This window comes from Mobula birostris, chromosome 1 (assembly GCF_030028105.1).
Source record: "Mobula birostris isolate sMobBir1 chromosome 1, sMobBir1.hap1, whole genome shotgun sequence".
Classification (NCBI taxonomy): Eukaryota; Metazoa; Chordata; class Chondrichthyes; order Myliobatiformes; family Myliobatidae; genus Mobula; species Mobula birostris.
This window is the reverse complement of record NC_092370.1, coordinates 222,259,269-222,279,522: the sequence shown is the minus strand read 5'-3', so window position 1 is coordinate 222,279,522 and position 20,254 is coordinate 222,259,269. Positions and strand designations below refer to the sequence as shown.

Sequence of the window (20,254 nt, the reverse complement as noted above, 5' to 3'; positions counted from 1 at the left end):
GCTTGGTATCAGTATTTGTAGTGTCTCAGGGTCCGTGATTCCAGCACCCAGGGTCTGGCAGAGACCCGGCTCCCGGGCCCCACCGTGCATAGTGTGAGCAAGGGTGACTAGCTGTGGGTGCAAGTGCCTCACTAAATGAATGGGTCCCAGTTACTGTGTTCCAGTGCTCTGCCTGCCTCTGCTGTCTGGGTGTGCTCAACATCATTATATACAACTCTGTGGTTCTGCCCTTAAATTGGGGCTGTTTTATAGTTTAGTTATTTTATTTATTTCAAGATACAGTCCAGAATAGGCCCTTCTGACCCTTCAAACCGTGCCACCAGTGTGGAAGACAAGGGTAGCCTGGGCCAGTTGTAGTCAAGCAAGATCTTTGAAGTTGGACCACTAGATATGCTTACTACAGACGAGATAGTATATACTCAAGCCAAAATAGTGAGACTTTTCCGGAATGGTCTTCCTGAGGCATAGTCTCCCTTTACACAATGGGAGTGCCAGAGACCGATGAGAGAACAGTAACAGAGATATTAAACATACCCAACAACTAAGGCTCTGTTGTTTTCACTAACTTCAAAATATCATCGGCTGTCTGCTTGAAGTTTTAATTGATTTTAACATCTCTTTTGTGAATGGCTATTGATCTTGTGATTACAGAATTCAAACATATGCAATTTACTATGATCAATATCCGTAACTGATAAGCCAATTTGGTATAAAAATAGTTTTCTATTCAGACTTCAGAACAGTGTGGGTGGCAGGGGCTCATGCTGTTGTCCTTGCGCACAGTAAAATAAAAGGAATGCTTGTGTCGTAAGAGCGCACGTGTTCCAAGCCCAGCTATTTCATCTTATGATTGGTGACGACAATTTCTTCTATACCAGCAACCACCGATTTCACTCTAGCCAATCACAGGATAGTTTACAAAGACCAATTGACCTAGTAACCCGTATGTCTTTGGACTGTGGGAGGAGACCAGAGCAGCTGGAGGAATTCATGGATACCTGGGGAAGGCATACTAACTCCTTACAGAGGGCGCTGGGATCGAACTCCAAAGACCCGAGCTGTATTATTGTTGTGCTAATTGCTATGCTACTGTGGCACTCTCAGCAAAAGTGGCATTTGTTTAGCTAAATTTGACCAAAAGTCCTAGGAGCATTCGGCCCTTTACGTCTGCTCCGCCATTTGATCATGCCTGCTTTATTATCCCTCTCAACCCCATTCTCCTGGCTTCCCCCAATAACCTTTGATGCCCTGTCCAATCAATAGCATATCCACTTTAAATATACCCAATGACTTGGCCTTCACATCCGTCTGTGGCAATGAATTCCACAGAATCACCACCCTATGGCTAAAGAAATTCCTGACCGATGATAGGAGGAGAAGAAAGAATGCCCAGGGTGGGCGAGGGTCTTTGATTATACTGAGAAGTGTAGGCAGAGTCCGCAGAAGGAAGTCTTGTTTCTGTGATGTGCTGAGCTGCGTCCACAGCTCTCTACGGTCTCTCGTGATCACAGGCGGAGCAGTTGCCATAGCAAGCCATGATGAGTTCAAATAGGATGCTTTCTATGGTGCACCTATAAAAATTAGTGGTGGTCAACCCCCTGTAGCAGAGAAAGACTGGGGTTGGTTGCCTGGTAACACTGGAGGCTGGGTGGAGGGCAGTGGTTGAGGTGTTCTGATGGAAGTGTATGAAATGATGAGGGGCAGGGATATCGGGTCCCACACCTCCGTGGAGAGTGGAAACATTACCTCAAGGCAGGTGGATCAAAGGTCAGAAGGTATCAATTCAGCGTAAGAAATTCCTCCTTATCTCAGTTCTAAAGGGACATCCTTCTATTCTGAGGCTGTGCTGTCTGGTCCTCAAATTTCCCACTAATGGAAACATCTTCCCAATATCCACTCTATCTAGGCCTTTGAATATTCCATATAACCATATAACAATTACAACATGGAAACAGGCCATCTCGGCCCTTCTGGTCCGTGCTGAACGCTTACTCTCACCTAGTCCCATCAACCCGCACACAGCCCATAACCCTCCATTCCTTTCCTGTCCATATAGCTATCCAATTTTACTTTAAATGACAAAATCGAACCTGCCTCAACCACTTCTGCTGGAAGCTCGTTCCAAACAGCCACCTCTCTGAGTAAAGAAGTTCCCCCTCATGTTACCCCTAAACTTTTGCCCTTTAACTCTCAACTCATGGCCTCTTGTTTGAATCTCTCCCACTCTCAATGGAAAAAGCCTATCCACATCAACTCTATCTATCCTCCTTATAATTTTAAGTACCTCTATAAAGTCCCCCCTCAACCTTCAAGTGATAAAAAAGACAGTCTCTTCCCTCCAGTAGCACAGCAATCCCACCAGCGATAAAAAAGCAGTCTCCTCTCTCCGTAGCAGAGCGATCCCACTCAGCAATCCAAAGGCAGGTAGCCGGCACTCACCCTCTGCATTCCGCTCAATATTTTAACCCCCCTCATTGCTTTAATCGTCTAAATGGGGTTGAACATTGGCTCGAGCCACGTCCTGTAGCCAACTTGTTCCGGGGTTCAGCCTCCTGGAATCCTCTCAGAGACTGCAGAGTGCTGAAGCACCCAAATGATCTCCAAACTGCAAATCACAGGCTCCAACAGTTCCAGAATCATGTTCAAGATGAAAAACATAAAAGAAATGAAATATTTGGTTTCATGGTCTATCCAGAAGATGGTGACTGTGGGAGCATTGTACGCAAACACCAACTCCAACTCAATATACAATGCATGTTTATATAGTGTGTGTGTGTGTGTGTATGTATATATATATATATATATATATATATATATATATATATATATATATATACACACACACATATATATATCATTCTGTATTCCATATTACTCTGCTGTCCTCAACTGATCAATGGGACATATCCAGATGACATCAGAGATGAACACCACTGTGTAGGAGAGTGGTCTAGTTCTGTACTTAATCTTGCCTAGTACCCACTTCTGATTACCTCTGTAGTCCCTCACCAGGACAGTTTGTCCAAGAATGAAACTCCTTGTTTGAGGAGCCCTCAATATGTCTCAGCTGTTTCTACTGCATATTCCTTCTGAGATTGGGTTTGAGGAGATCCAAGCGTGAACACAAGGGATGACTCAGGGACAGCATAGCTGGTGAGTTGCTGGTTGTGGAGTGTGCTGCACTGTGATACGCAAGGAGCAAATTGGCGAGCTTCTGATTCAGTGTCAGTGTAGTGTGTTCTGCTGACATTGCTCGCAGTGCGTTCTTTAGACTCTGGATAAACCGCTTCACCAAACCATTTGTAGCTGAGTTGTACAGTGCAGATGGAATATGTCTTATCCCGTCCATTTTCAGGAATGACTGAAGCTTTTCCACAACAAATTGTGGTCCATTGTCACTAACTAAATCTTCTGGACCATGAGATCTTGAGAAGAGGCTTCTCAACATGTCGACAATGTGCGAAGCTGTAATAGATGCTATCAGGAACACTTCTGGCCACTTTTTAAGCTGCATCTGTTACTACCAAGAAATCTATGCCCATGAATAGTCTGGCAAAATCAACATGAATCCTCTGCTGGGGTAATTCAGGCCGTTCCTAGGGATGGAGAGGTGCTGATCTTGGCATCTTCTTGGCAAGCTGCTCAATCTGCTGATCTATTTACCGGCCACCAGACAAAGCTTCGAGCCAATGCTTCCATTTTGACCATGCCTAGATGGACTAGCCTGTAGCTCCTCCAACACCTTAGCTCTCAGCTTTAATGGTACAACAACTCTCTGTCTCCACATAAGGATACCCCTTTCAAGGGCAAGTTCATCCTGGAATTGGTAAAAATGGGGGAACTGAAGTTTCTGCTGTACATTCCGGTCACTTTAAGTGCTATGTAGACCTGAGACAGTGTGCGATCTTTTCTGGTTTTCTTTTGGACCACTTTTGTTGTAATAGTGATTTTCATTATGGAGAATATGTCGAGAGGGTTGTCCTCTTGTATAAATGTTTCAGATATTTCCTTTTCCAAGGATAAATGGGACAATCCATCAGCATTTCCGTGATTAGTTTTCTCTTGAATTTGATCTTCTAATGGTGTCCTCCACAAAACAGAGTCCATCTCTGTATTCGAGCTGCTGCTGATAGTGAAACACCCTTCTGTGGATTGAAAGTGGACACTAGTCATTGATGATCGGTAATGAGGATAAACTTTCTTCCATTCAAGCACTGGTTGAAACATATTGCACCCCAAACCAGACTCAAGGCCTCTCTGTCAATCTGTGCCTGATTTTTCTCAGCAGCAGTAAGGGAACGTGACACAAAGGCTATGGGGTGTTCTATGGGTTTGGCAGGAACCTGTTGTAGTAAATGACACATCCTAAAAACTACCACATCTTGGTCTTGGGATATCCACCACTGTTTGAATTTTCTCAGTGCACTTGGGTAATTCTTGTGTGTCAATGGTGTGACACACACCCTTGCCGGTAACAATGATGTTGTTCAGGTAACACTGAGTACCTGGGCAGCCTTGCATCACCCGGTCCATTGCTTTCTGCCAAAGTGCAGGTGCAGATGCTGCTCCAGAAATAAGCCTATTATAGCGATAAAGACTTTTGTGGGTGCCTATGGTGAGAAACACTTTGGACTCTCCTTCCATCTCTATCTGTTGGTAGGCCTCAGCTAAGTCCACTTTGTGAAGTTTTCCTCCAGAAAGACATCCTCTATCCTGAGCAGGGGGTATTGATCTACTTTCAGTACTGGTTTGATGGAGATCTTAAAATTAACACAGATTTTGACAGCGTTGCCCATGGGCTGCACTCAACCTTGGAAAACATTCCTTCAGCCTCCATGAGATCTAGCTCACTGGCACTTTATCACGGATTGTGTAGGGAATCGGACAGGCTTTGGAAAACTTGGGTGTGGTATTTTCATTTCAACGTTACTTTACCTTTGATATGTTTGAGTTTTCCAACGCTATCCTTGAACACTGCTGTGGCAGCATCCAGTATCTCTCTTAATTCTATCTCAGTTGACTCTATTACAGGGGATGTGGCATGCAAATAGTGGATGGGTCTCCAATCAAGTTGCAGTTGCCTCAGCCAATCACAAGCCCACAATGTTTTTACCACATACAAGCCCAATGTGGCTTGCTGGCTGTTGTATTTCACTGTTACAAATACCATCCCCACAGGAGTTATCTTTTCTCCAAAATACTGTAAATTATTCATTGAATACTTGCAGGCTTCAGTTGAGTATCTTTAAAATGCTGTTCAGACTCATTTTGTGGAATGACTGAAACAGTCAAGCTTGTGTCTAATTCTATTTTAATTAATTTACCATTGACGTCTGATGTAAGCCATATTGCTTCTCTATGGTTAGAAATCTCAAGGCTACCCATTCTTTTGTCCCTCTCATCACTATCTGAGTTTTCATCAACAGCATACAGATAAGTGCTCTTTTTTGAAACTGCAGCTTGTCTTTTTCTCTTCCCTGTGCAGTCAGTTTATTTGTGTCTGCTCAATGTGCTCTTTGTATGTGTCCTACTTTGTTGTATTTTTCTACAGATCTCACCTTTAAATCTGCGTTAGTCTGGTATATGTGAGCCCCTGCCACAACAGTAACGCATTTTGTTCAACCAGGCATATTTCTGTTTAGGCATTGAAATTTTGTTCACACTCACATTCATTCTATTCAATCAACCTCATAAGTGGAAATTGAGACCCCTTCTTTTGATTCCAATTATGAAAACTAAAGTGTCCTGAAATCAACAGTGTGTTTGGTTCTAAATGTTCCTGCATTACTTTCACAGTATCAGCAAAGCAAATTTAGTCTGGTTTGTTTGGAGCAGCCAAACTTCTAAGCAAACTATATGCTTTTCCACCAAGAGCACTCAGCAAAATTGGCACTCGTTTCTCATTGATTATTCCATTTGCTTCAAAATACTGCTCAATTTGCTCAGTATACATCATTCAGTTATCTCTTGTACAATCAAACACACCTATCTTTCTGATATAGCCATCTATTTCTTCTACTTTAAAAATTTATGATCATCATCCATTAATTACTGTTTATGAACCCATTAATTCATCTGTTTTCTGCCTTTTTTTAAACCTGATTGACAGTTTTGCTAGGAAGACATATGGTGTGTTGGCATTCATCATCCATGGGATTGAGTTCAAGAGCTGTGAGATAATGTTACAGCTATATAAGACCTTGGTCAGACCCCACTTGGAGTACTGTGTTCAGTTCTGGTCACCTTATTACAGAAAGGATGTGGATACTATAGAGAGAGTGCAGAGGAGATTTACAAAGATGTTGCCTGGATTGGAGAGCATACCTTATGAGAATAGGTTGAGTGAACTTGGCCTTTTCTCCTTGGAATGACGAAGGATGAGAGGTGACCTGATAGAGATGTACATGAGGGGCATTGATCGTGTGGATAGCCAGAGGCTTTTTCCCAGGTCTGAAATGGTTAACACGAGAGGACATAGTTTTAAGGTGCTTGGAAATAGGTACCGAGGGGATGTCAGGGGTAAGTTTTCGCATAGAGAGTGGTGGGTTTGTGGAATGCACTGCTGGCGGCGGTAGTGGAAGTGGATACAATAGGGTCTTATCAGAGCCTCTTAGATAGGTAGATGGAGCTTAGAAAAATAGAGGGCTATGTGCTAGGGAAATTCTAGGCAGATACTAGAGTTGGTTACATGGTCGGCACAACATTGTGTAGAATTTCTGCGCTCGATGTACGTCTTTCCTTTTTTTTTAACTCAAACATTTTGCTATGCATTTTTTAAATTGGAATGTTTCTTTTCCCTTTGCGAAAAAAAAAAATGTGCTGCACTTCAGCAGGTAGGTCGTTATCTCAGGTTTGTTTTAATTCCCATCCTCGTCGCCACTGTAACTCCAAAACATAAAACTATTTGAAAGAAAAATGAGGACAAATATGTACTCTTCATTTTTACTTTTAGTGGAGGCATGCATTTATGATGTGGTAATTTAATGACACGTGCCATTCCAATAGTTTTACATATAACCTGTAATGAATTATTTAAACAACGCTTAATCAAACAATATGTTTACAATAGTACTGAGATATTAAATACACAACAGCAACCAGTCAGGATACTTCTATTGGTAGATCTGTAGAAGTTTGTAAGAGTGTTCAGAAATGAACTATGGTCCAGGTTCAGGTAGATGGGACTAGGTTAGAAAAGCAGGCTGGCATGGACTACACTGTCATGAACCTCTGAGTAAAGAAGTTTCCCCCTACATTCTCCTTAAACTTTTCACCTGTCACTCTTAATTCATGACCTCCCACCCAACCTCAGTGGAAAAAGCCTGCTTGCATTAACCCTATCTATAGCCTCATAATTTTGTGTACTTCTGTTATATTTCCAACACACTGACTTAGTATACTTTATCAACTTTTATGTATTTATTTATGGACTAGGCTCTTCCCATCCTTTGAGCCACTCCACCCAGCAATCCCCCGATTTAGTCCGAGCCCAATCATGAGACAACTTACAGTGATGAATAAATCTACACACTGGTACGTCTTTGGACTGTGGGAGGAAATCCAGGCACCCCAATGAAACCCGTGCAGTCACGGGGTGAATGTACAAACTCCTTACAGGCAATAACGGGAATTGAACTCAGGTCACTGATACAGTAAGGCATTGTGCCAACTACTACGTTACTGTGCTGCCCAAATGATGGGATGTAGGGCTTGTTTCTGTGCTGTAGTATTCTACGACTCCATGACAACCAAAACCTCTTTAACCTGCTAAGAAAGTAAAAGACGTTTGCGTGCCTTCCTTATGATTGCATCTATGTGCTGGGCCCAGGACAGGTCATCCAGTATGTTAATAGAGATGAGGAGGAATTTCTTTAACCAGAGGGTGGTGAATCTGTGGAATTCATTGCTTCAGACAGCTGTGGAGGCCCAAGTCACTGGATATATTTAAAGCAAAGGTTGATAGGTCCTCGGTGACTTGATGGGCTGAACTGCCTAATTCTGCTCCTATGTCTTATGGCCTTAATGCCTAAAAGTTTAAAGCTGCCGACTCTCCCCACTTGGAATTGAAAAGTTCAGTGAGGGCTGGAAGAGCCAGAAGGGGGTGACCAAGACGAAGTGGACTGGAGAAGGGTTCACCAGACTGAGGTGTGGACAGACCTCTGTATACTTTCTATAGGGCCACATTAACTTTTCCCTTTTACATCTGCAGACACAGTCTGTCTCCAAGCCCTGCCTCGCATTTATCTTTCCATTCCCACCACCTCAGTCCTCTTCAGCTAAGTTCAGAAACATTCACAACCCTTGGGCTAGCTGCTCTTCCTGACATCCTCATAACCCTTTTCCTTTGATCTAATGCTCTCTTTAACTTCTCTTAGAAGCACATTTGGAGCTTTCTGCCATTGTTTTGTCTTTGCCTTAAAGGGCTAAACTTTGTTGTTTATTTTAAATCTTTGAATATTAAACATTGCTGGTGTACTAGCACACTCTCTAACAAGGTGTCTCTGTCTACCACAGTCAGTCTTGTAATTCACTTTCTTCAGTTCTACATAAGAATGGCTCTGGGCCATTTGACCCATCTGTTCAATACAATCCCAGTTCATATCAGAATCAGGTTTGTTATTACTGACATACGTCATGAAATTTGTTCTTTTGCTGCAGTGGTACAGGGCAATACATAAACATATTACAATAAATAGTGCAAAAAGAGAGTGAAATAGTGTTCATGGACTGTTCAGCAATCTGATGGCAGAGGGGCAGAAACTGTTCCTAAAACGCTGAGTTGGAGTCTTCAGACTTCTGTGCCTGCACCCTGATGGTGGTCATGGAAAGAGGGCACGTCATGTCCTGGAGGGTGAGGGAAAGGGGGCACGTCGTGGATGGTGAGGGTCCTTACTCATCCATGCTGCTGCCTTGAGGTATTACCTTTAGAAGATGTCCTCACTGGTGGCGGGCGGGGGGGGGGCTAATGTGTTCGGTTAAGGTAACCTCATTGTGGGGAGAATGTGGAAGCTTTAGAGGTTTTCCAGGACGCTGCCTGGATTAGAGAGCATGTCTTATGAGGATAGGTTGAGTGAGCCAGGGCTTTTCACTTTAGAGTAAAAGAGGATGAGCAGTGTCTTGATAGAAGAGTACAAGATGATAAGAAGTATAAAAACAGAGGGCAGACAGAGACTTTTTTCCCCAGCGTAGAAATGGATAATAAGAGAGGGCGTAATTTTAAGGTGATTGGAGGGAAGTATAGAGGGGAAGTCAGAGGTAGTTTTTTTTTACACAGTTGTGCATAGAATGCCCTGCCAGTGATGGAGATGGAGGCAGATACATTAGGGAAATTTAAGAGACTCTTAGATAGGCACATGGACGATAGAAAAATAGAGAACTATGAGGGAGGGAGGAGTTATTTTGATCTTGGGAGTCGGATAATGGGTTAGCAGAACACCATGGGTTGAAGGGCCTGTACTGTGCAGCAATGTTCTATGTTCGCTTTCTCTCAGATCACAAAACCAAAGTTGAGTTTATTGTCATCTGCAGAGGTACATGTATGTACAGTTGCAGTGAAAAACTTCCAGCAGTACCACAGGCACAGAACATCAAATAAACAGCATTCACCGTGTTTACGAAAGTCACAAGGGAGGAAAGAGCTAAGAAGTCAAAAAGTGATCATCGTGTTGCTATACTGTGGTGATTAGGATTTTGCCATTTGGTTCAAGATCGAAAGGTTGAAGGGAGGTCGCCGTTCCTGAACTTGGTGGAGTTGGACTTCAGGCTTCTACCTCCTGTGTGATGGTAGCTGTGAAACGATGGCATGGTGGAGATATTCGATGGACATTGTCTTCCTGAGACAGTCCATTGCTGTGCCTGTTCCCTGGAGCCCTCAATTCCCCAGTTGTTCAAAGATGCTGGTAGGTAGTGAACACAGAGCTAGAGGACATGGCCTCAAGATTCGGGGGAGTAGATTTAGGATGGAGATGAGGAGGAACTGCTTTTCCCAGAGTGGTGAATCTGTGGAATTCTCTGCTAATGAAGCAGTGGAGGCTACCTCAGTAAATACGTTTAAGACAAGGTTGGATAGATTTTTGCATAGCGGGGGAGTTAAGGGTAGACGGAGATGAGTCCATGGTCAGATATTGAATGGTGGAGCAGGCTCGATGGCCTACTCCTGCTCCTATTTCTTACATGCTTATGATGTATCTACCTCCACATCAATTATCCCTGCTGTACCAGTCTCCTCAACTCTCCAGGGCAGAGAATGCCACAATTCACCTATCTGCTTTGAAGGCTATGATTTTGTATCAAACTAAATCGCTTTTATATCTTAACATGGGGCATTGCCCATGAGCCTCTGCAGTTTCTCCCTATCTACTTGTGATGCCATTTTCAGGAATCTGTGGACTTGCACCTTAGGATCATTCTGGGCATCAATGTTCCCAGGGGTCTTGTACACTTCTCCCGTACATGTAACCTCCCAAAGTGCAATGCCTCGCACACTTGCCCTTCTGAAGCTGAAAGTAATTTTTGCTTGTTTAAGGGCTGGGAATGCTCAGGCTGTTCCGGGTCATGGGGAAAAGCGAGGTGGGTGGAGCTCAGTCACAGATCAGTTCATGGTACATGGGCTTCAGGAGATGGATGGTGGCCTGCAGATTTTTGACAGCGGGCAAGTGGGATTCTCAATATTTGGACATATTTGTTGAGGCAAAGCATTCCCCATCTCCCAGGGTGGTGCCCACCATCCCCTCTGCTTCCCGTTCCACGTGCCATGATCCCAAACTTCCCTCCCTGTCCTGGACGACCATGTAGAGATAGTTCCCAGAAAAAGCCGCACTCTGTGCCATCACTGTTACTGATTTCTGTAAAGGAATTTCTCCATAAAACCATCAAAGTGATCTGCTGTCGGACAATTTATTGAATTACAATATAGTTGTTTTATTTTATTGACCGATGTGTTTGGAACTCCCCAGGCAAAAGGACTGGACTTAATTGTGTTTCGCTCTGATCGGTGGCCAACACTTTATGACTGCAAGTTTGAGCCAGTCCTCCATAAGCATCTGGTTGTTGGCGACGAGGAAAGATTTTAACATTAGCCCGCTCCCTCACTCCCAGGGTCAGACAGAGTAAATCTCCTTCTACACCATCCCATCTCACACTTCTGGGGTGAGACACAGCATGAAGCTCTATCCACACTGTCCTAGCACACACTCCTGGAGTCAGACAGAGCAAAGCTCTCTCTACATCGTCCCATCACTCACTCCTGGGATCAGACACAGAGTGAAGTTCCCTCCACACTGTCCCATCACTCACTCCCGGGGTCAGCCACAGCGTGAAACTCCCTCCACACTGTCCCATAACACACTCCCGGGGTCAGACACAGCGTGAAACTCCCTCCACACTGTCCCATCACACACTCCAGGGATCAGACACAGAGTGAAGCTCCCTCCACACTGTCCCATCACTCACTCCCGGGGTCAGCCACAGCGTGAAACTCCCTCCACACTGTCCAATCTGAGCGGCCGGATTCTGTCCCCACAGGCATGTTTCCCCGTTCCAGAATTTCGGAGGAGCAGGAGAACAGGGAGAAGCTGCACAAGATCCTGGACACCATCACGGACACACTGATCTGGTGCATGTCCCGGAGTGGGATCCCACCCCAGCAACAGGCCACCAGGCTGGCCCACCTCCTCATGCTGCTTTCACATGTCCGGCACGCCAGGTAGGCACACCGCAGGCTCCCTCCCTCTGACACCGGGGTGTACTGTGTCACCGGGGTGTACTCTGACACCGGGGTGTACTGTGTCACCGGAGTGGACTGTGTCACCGGGGTGTACTGTGTCACCGGAGTGGACTGTGTCACCAGGGTGTACTCTGACACCGGAGTGTGCTGTGTCACTGGGGTGTACTGTGTCAGCGGGGTGTACTCTGACACCGGGGTGTACTCTGACACCGGGGTGGACTGTATCAGCAGGGTGGACTGTGTCACCGGGGTGTACTGTCACGGGGTGTACTCTGTCACCGGGGTGTAGGGTGTCACCGGGGTGGACTGTGTCACCAGGGTGGACTGTGTCACCGGGGTGTACTGTATCAGCAGGGTGTACTGTGTCACCGGGGTGGACTGTATCACCGGGGTGTACTGTGTCACGGGGTGTACTCTGACACCGGGGTGTACTGTGTCACCGGGGTGGACTGTGTCACCGAAGTGGACTGTGTCACCGGGGTGTACTCTGACACCGGGGTGTACTATGTCACCGGGGTGTACTCTGACACCGGGGTGGACTGTGTCACCGGGGTGTACTCTGACACCGGGGTGTACTGTGTCACCGGGGTGGACTCTGACACCGGGGTGGACTATGTCACCGGGGTGTACTCTGACACCGGGGTGTACTGTGTCACCGGGGTGGACTCTGACACCGGGGTGGACTATGTCACCGGGGTGTACTCTGACACCGGGGTGGACTGTGTCACCGGGGTGTACTGTGTCACCGGGGTGTAGGGTGTCACCGGGGTGTAGGGTGTCATCGGGGTGGACTGTGTCACCGGGGTGTACTGTGTCACCGGGGTGTACTGTGTCACCGGGGTGGACTGTGTCACCGGAGTGAACTGTGTCACCGGGGTGTACTCTGACACCGGGGTGGACTGTGTCACCGGAGTGAACTGTGTCACCGGGGTGTACTCTGACACCGGGATGTACTGTGTCACCGGGGTGTACTCTGACACTGGGGTGGACTGTATCAGCGGGGTGGACTGTGTCACCGGGGTGTACTGTGTCACCAGGGTGTACTGTATCACCGGGGTGTACTCTGACACCGGGGTGTACTGTATCACCGGGGTGTACTGTATCAGCACTCTGTCACCGGGGTGTACTGTGTCACCGGGGTGGACTGTGTCACCGGAGTGAACTGTGTCACTGGGGTGTACTCTGACACCGGGGTGGACTGTGTCACCGGGGTGGACTGTATCACCGGGGTGGACTGTGTCACCGGGGTGTAGGGTGTCACCGGGGTGTAGGGTGTCATCGGGGTGGACTGTGTCACCGGGGTGTACTGTGTCACCGGGGTGGACTGTGTCACCGGAGTGAACTGTGTCACCGGGGTGTACTCTGACACCGGGGTGGACTGTGTCACCGGAGTGAACTGTGTCACCGGGGTGTACTCTGACACCGGGATGTACTGTGTCACCGGGGTGTACTCTGACACTGGGGTGGACTGTATCAGCGGGGTGGACTGTGTCACCGGGGTGTACTGTGTCACCAGGGTGTACTGTATCACCGGGGTGTACTGTATCACCGGGGTGTACTGTATCAGCACTCTGTCACCGGGGTGTACTGTGTCACCGGGGTGGACTGTGTCACCGGAGTGAACTGTGTCACTGGGGTGTACTCTGACACCGGGGTGGACTGTGTCACCGGGGTGGACTGTATCACCGGGATGTACTGTGTCACCGGGGTGTACTCTGACACTGGGGTGGACTGTATCAGCGGGGTGGACTGTGTCACTGGGGTGTACTGTGTCACCAGGGTGTACTGTATCACCGGGGTGTACTCTGACACCGGGGTGTACTGTATCACCGGGGTGTACTGTATCAGCACTCTGTCACCGGGGTGTACTGTGTCACCGGGGCATACTGTGTCACCGGGGTGGACTGTATCACCGGGGTGTACTGTGTCACCGGGGCATACTGTGTCACCGGGGCGTACTGTGTCACGGGGTGTACTGTGTCACCGGGGTGTACTCTGACACCGGGGTGTACTGTATCACCGGGGTGTACTCTGTCACCGGGGTGGACTGTATCACCGGGGTGTACTGTGTCACCAGGGTGGACTCTGACACCGGGGTGGACTGTATCACCGGGGTGGACTGTATCAGCGGGGTGTACTGTATCAGTACTCTGTCACCGGGGTGTACCTTATCACCAGGATGTACTGTATCAGCACTCTGTCACCGGGGTGGACTGTGTCACCGGGGTGGACTGTGTCAGCGGGGTGGACTGTATCACCGGGATGTACTGTATCAGCGGGGTGGACTGTGTCACCAGAATGTACTCTGACACCGGGGTGTACTGTGTCACCGGGGTGGACTGTATCACCAGGATGTACTGTATCAACGGGGTGTACTCTGACACCGGCGTGTACTGTGTCACCGGGGTGGACTGTATCACCAGGATGTACTGTATCAACGGGGTGTACTCTGACACCGGGGTGGACTGTATCACCGGGGTGTACTCTGACACCGGGGTGTACTCTGACACCGGGGTGGACTGTATCACTGGGGTGTACTGTGTCACCAGGGTGGACTCTGACACCGGGGTGGACTGTATCACCGGGGTGGACTGTATCAGCGGGGTGTACTGTATCAGTACTCTGTCACCGGGGTGTACCTTATCACCAGGATGTACTGTATCAGCACTCTGTCACCGGGGTGGACTGTGTCAGCGGGGTGGACTGTATCACCGGGATGTACTGTATCAGCGGGGTGGACTGTGTCACCAGAATGTACTCTGACACCGGGGTGTACTGTGTCACCGGGGTGGACTGTATCACCAGGATGTACTGTATCAACGGGGTGTACTCTGACACCGGCGTGTACTGTGTCACCGGGGTGGACTGTATCACCAGGATGTACTGTATCAACGGGGTGTACTCTGACACCGGGGTGGACTGTGTCAGCGGGGTGGACTGTATCACCGGGATGTACTGTATCAGCGGGGTGGACTGTGTCACCAGAATGTACTCTGACACCGGGGTGTACTGTATCAACGGGGTGTACTCTGACACCGGCGTGTACTGTGTCACCGGGGTGGACTGTATCACCAGGATGTACTGTATCAACGGGGTGTACTCTGACACCGGGGTGGACTGTGTCACTGGGGTGTACTCTGACACCGGGGGTGGACTGTGTCACTGGGGTGGACTGTATCACCAGGATGTACTGTATCAACGGGGTGTACTCTGACACCGGGGTGGACTGTGTCACTGGGGTGTACTCTGACACCGGGGGTGGACTGTGTCACTGGGGTGGACTGTATCAGCGGGGTGTACTCTGACACCGGGGTGTACTGTGTCACCGGGGTGGACTGTATCAACGGGGTGTACTGTATCAGTACTCTGCCACGTAACCCGAACTATAACCACTTGATCTAACTGTGACTCACTGTGACACATTACCCTGACTGTACCAACACTGCCTGTGAACCATACTAACTACATTGTAACCACTGTGCCAGGTGACCACACCGTCACCAAACTGTAGCTACACTGTAATATTGCTGTACCATATATTGTAACAGTGTTGTATCCTGTGACCCAGACTGTAACCACTGTAACTGTACCTAGTAACCAAACTGTAACAACGTTGTCATTAATCACATTGTGTGTGTGTATGTGTATCGCCTCCCACCTGTTTCACTGCCTCTCCCTGTTGTCCACCCCACAGTAACAAAGGCATGGAGCACCTCTACAGTATGAAGTGTAAGAACATGGTTCCCTTCTATGACCTGCTGCTGGAGATGTTGGACGCTCACGTCATCTACAATTACCGCAAGCCCCCGGAAGAGCACAACCCCGGGCAGTCGAAGGGTGACAATCTCTGAACTCTGCAAATTCCCTGCCCCTGTGACACAGCTTCCCTCCCAAACCCAGCTATCCAAACAGGAAACCTCATCCCAAACTCTGACACCATTCCTTTTCTTGGCAGGAGGGAAGGGAGACACCAGCGGGGAGGCTCAGTGAAGAGGGTACAGTTGAACGGGGTGGGGGTGGGTGGGTTAGGGAGCTGATAGGTGAGCACTAGCCCACATAACCCCAGATCCCCTCGCCCCTGTCTCCACTATCCCAACCCTACTGACCCCCCCCCCCACCCAAATGTTTCCCAATGGCTGGCCTCCTGTCCAACCGCCCCCAATCCCCAGAACTCCTCTCCCTGCACCTGAGACTGGGGTAAGTAACAGGAGATCCCATTCACCCCATCACCCAAGTTACAGGCACAGCACCTAATGTTATGGGATGGGGGGCTGCAGTCTGTTCCTGCCTGCAGTGAGGCAAGTGGTGAGAGAAGGGACAAGGAATGAGGGGTGAGGGGGCAAGGAGTAATGGTTCGAGGGACAGGCAATGAGGAGAATAGGGCAAAGGTTGAGGGACAAGGGTCAAGGAATGAGAGGTCAAATGGGGCAAGGGGACAAGGGGTGAGAGGTGAAGGGACAAGAGGCAAAGGATGACATTCTGGAGCAGCCATGACAGCACACTTGACTGTTTGGGAACAGAGGCCTCTCAGGGGGTAGCTCAGGAAACTTCCTCGGAGAGCACGGACGAAATTGGAATTGGGGGTACAGGGAAAAACTTTGTTTTGCATGCCATCCATACAGATGGTTTCATCACAACAGTGCTTTGAGAAAGTACAAGGGGAAACAGCAACAGAGTGCAGAATAAAGTGTTATAGAGGAAGTGCAGGCAGACAGACAGGCGCAAGGTCACGTTGAGGTAGATTGTAAGGTCAGGAGTCCATCTTCTCACACTAGGGAACTGTTCATCCGTGGGGCAAAAGCTATCCTCGAGCCTGCTGGCATACGCTTTCAGTCTTTTCTATCTTCTGCCCAATGGGAGAGGGAAGAGGAGCGGGTGGGGTCTTTGATGATGCTGACTGCTTTACCAAGGTAGTGAGAAGTGCAGACAGAGACCATGGAGGAGAGGCTGGTTTCGGTGATGTGCTGAGCTGTGTCCAGCTCTTTGAGTCTGAACTGCCTGTGACTCTGCTGTACTGAGGGGTGGGATGCTGGCCCTCTCACCTCACTATCTCTGGCACAGTGAGATCCCTTCTTTACTGCTCTTAGGGGGTTGGAGGTTCCTGGGCAGGGGCGTGACTACCCTGCCCCCCCACTCCCTAGGCTCCACATTCCAGCCCTGGGATGGGTGGAGGGAATGGACCTCACAGGATTTCTCTCTTGAGCCACTGAGTCACCCCAACCTCCCCAAAAAATGCCTTGCTAATGAGAGAGGAGCAGAGGAGAATAGCCAGTTCAAACTCACAGGAAGGCACCAGTAACTCAAATAACAACGTGTTACAACAGTGGTGTGCAGAAGAGCATCTCTGAATGCACAACACGTTGGACCTTAAATGGATGGGCTACAGCAGCAAAAGACCACAAACAATCACTCTTCACACCACTGTGTGTGTGTGTGTGTGTATTTTACACACATACACATACATATACACACACACACACACTCTCACACACTCACGTAACCCCTTCCCCCACTCCCCACACACACTCACTTCCTCAGAGCCTCCAGCAATGCAAAGGCTCTCCTGAAGGGGGGAAGGGGGTTGTGGGGAGTAGATGGTTGGGATATACAGGCAGCAGAATTGTGGATTACAGGAGTTTGCAGGGTTGGGGAGGGTCTCAAGGGAGTATAGGATAGGAGGAGTCAGGGGGGTTGGGTGCTGGTAGCTTTGTTCAAGATGGTGACCCCTTTCCCCTGGGTCTAACCTGTGACCCAGCTTTGACCCTTGACCCTGGGTCCTTCTCTGCCACCACCACTCCTGAGAAGGCTGGCTGCAGGGAATCTGTGACCCCCCCCCCCCTCCAGCACCCCAGTCCATCCACCACCTGGGATACTCAGCTGGGTGGGGGCATGGGGCTGGGTTATAGAGCTGGGGACCCTGGAGGCCAACTGTTACAACCGCTCTTGTGTGTACCCCACCCCAGGCACAGACCATCACTGGCCTCACATCTGCTCCTCTCTCTATCCCTCCTCCCACCATCCCCTCAGTCCCCAGGCGAGCAGCGGTCCTCATCAGCCAGACCTTCCGGTCAAGTATTGAGTAACAGGATGGATCATGGGAGTTTCATCTGTCCCTGCTAGGATCAGCCTGGGCTGCTGGACCCCACTCCTCAAGGGTGGCGGGGGGGGGGGGGTGTGGTTCCAAGATCCGGCCTTGACAGAGCCCAAACACCACCTTCCGACTCTTTCCCCTGTCCCTCAGCCACGACTCAGTACCGGCCAACCCTGCCCCATAATTGACTACCTCTGCCCCGTTATGGACAGTCCCACCCTGAGCCCCCTCCTCCTACCCCCAACTCTCCTCCAAGCAGAATCTGTCAGCCATTTGCCAGGGCGATCCAGCTGTTCCCCATCCGCACACCTGCAGCCCCACACCTTGCATCTGTTATCCCCACCGCAGGCCAGGGGCACGGCTGACCCATCCTTTAATCAGACCGCTGCCCTCATGAATGTATATTTTCTCTGCTGCAGCCCGCAACTCTGTGGCAATGAATGTTAACAACCAGATGGATTTTACAGCTGTGTATTGTTGATTGCATAAAATTATTTATCTCTCTATATAAAGTGTCCTCTTGTTCTTGCCAGCTCCCAAAATGCATAACCTCACATGCCTTTGGGTTCAATTCCACTTGCCGCATGAGCTAAAATCATTAATGCACGGTATAGAAAAGCAACTAAGTAGAGTGGGCCAGGCAGCATCTCTAGGAAGAGGTATAGTCGACATTTCAGGCCGAGACCCTTCGTCGGGGGGGAAGGGTCTCGGCCTGAAACGTCGACTGTACCTCTTCCTAGAGATGCTGCCTGGCCTGCTACGTTCACCAGCAACTTTGATGTGTGTTGCTTGAATTTCCAGCATCTGCAGAATTCCTGTTGTTTAAGTAGAGTGGACCACCTCCGCCCCGGTAAAACCTTTCCTGTCACAGAAGCAGCCATCCAACATTACAAACTGCAACCCCGCCCCCTCCCAACCACCAACCCGTGGCTTCCCATTACTCGGCTAATTTTGGACTCAATTCGCCATTCTCCTTTAGATTCCAAGATCATTGGAGACCTTGTATTGGTTTATCATTATCTCACATACCCAGATACAGTGGAAAAACTTGCCTTGCATATTATTTATACAGATCAGATCACTACACAGTGTGTTGTGGGGGGGGGGGGGGTCTTTGATGATGCTGGTTGCTTTACCGAGGCAGCAAGAAGTGTAAGTAGTCCATGGGGTGGAGGCTGGTTTCGTTTAACTTCCAGTAATTTCTCCACCCTCCCTCCCTCTGTTTTTCTATTCCCCATTCTGGTTCTTATACCTTCCCTTTCTCCCATGACCCACATCCTCCTCCAGCCCTTTAACTCTTCCACCAGCTTCTCAACCTCCCCTGCCCACTCACCTGGTTAGCTTGTACTCCTGCCTTCTTCTGCTGACTTCTTCCCCCTTCTTTTCCAGACCCGCTGAAGGGTCTCGGCCCTAAAAGCTGATTGATTGTTCTTCCCCATAGATGCTGCCTGACCTGCTGAGTTCCTCCAGCATTTTGTGGTGTAGCTCCAGGTTTCCAGCATCTGCCGAATGTCTTGTTTATGGGACTGTGATGTGTTGAGTCTCCTAAAGTTTTCTTAAATGCCAAAGTCTCCTTAATTTCCAGGTGGAGCGCATCAAAAGCAACCCCCCCCCCCCCCACCGCCCATCCACTCCTTTGTCAAGAAATTGAACCTAATTAGCCAGAAACAGCTACCATTGAACAAGTCCAGGCTGACTGCTGATTAATCTGGAGAATGGATTCCAACAATATGTCACCACTAATGTTAGTCTAACAGGTCGATACTAACCCGACAAAGGGTTTTTATGAACATTAAACGCTGGCGTCAGTGGTGTGACAGAGGTGGAAGTATGTGCAAAACTCTTATCCAATTCACAGACCAAGAAAGGGAGATGAGCTTAATTTGTTACATGTACATCCAAGCATACAGGAGAAATAGGGAGGGAGGGGAATCCCATTGAAAGGCCTAGAGTGGATGTAAAGAGGATGTTTCCTATAGTGGAGGAGTCTAGGACCAGAGGGCACAGTCTCACAATAGAAATATGTCCCTTTAAGAACAGAGATTGAGGAGAATTTCTTTAGCCAGAGGGTAATCTGTGGAATTCATTGCCACAGATGGCTGTGGAGGTCAAGTCACTGAGTATACATAATAGGTTAGAAAGGGTGTCAAAGGTGAAAGGGAGAAGGCAGGAGAATGGGGATTGAGAGGGAAAATAAATCAGCCATGATGGAAAGGCAAAGTCTTGAAGGGCCATATGGCCTAGTTCTGCTCCTATGACTTGTGGTCTAAAGATTAAAGTGATCCCTGGAGCGTGTGGCAACCCATTCTCTAGGTTGTGTTGGTTAGAAACATAGAAACCCTACAGCATAATACAGGCCCTTCAGCCCACAAAGCTGTGCTGAACATGTCCTTACCTTAGAAATTACCTAGGGTACCCATAGTCCTCTATTTTTCTAA

The 20,254-nt window shown here is 48.5% G+C and overlaps 1 protein-coding gene across 4 annotated transcripts in view; it reads left to right on the top strand.

The window, feature by feature from the left end:
* Positions 1-18,315, top strand: part of esr2a (estrogen receptor 2a) — a 254,930-nt gene extending 236,615 nt beyond the window's left edge. For 3 of the 4 annotated variants that reach the window (XM_072272202.1, XM_072272229.1, XM_072272192.1), the window contains exons 8-9: positions 11,524-11,704; positions 15,420-18,315. In XM_072272202.1, coding sequence (XP_072128303.1) covers positions 11,524-11,704; positions 15,420-15,576 — 338 coding nt within the window. In that variant the 3' untranslated portion in view covers positions 15,577-18,315. Of the gene's footprint in view, positions 1-11,523; positions 11,709-15,419 lie in introns of those variants that run through there. The other variant, XM_072272210.1, reaches the window with a different exon arrangement.
* The last annotated feature ends 1,939 nt before the right edge of the window (positions 18,316-20,254 follow it).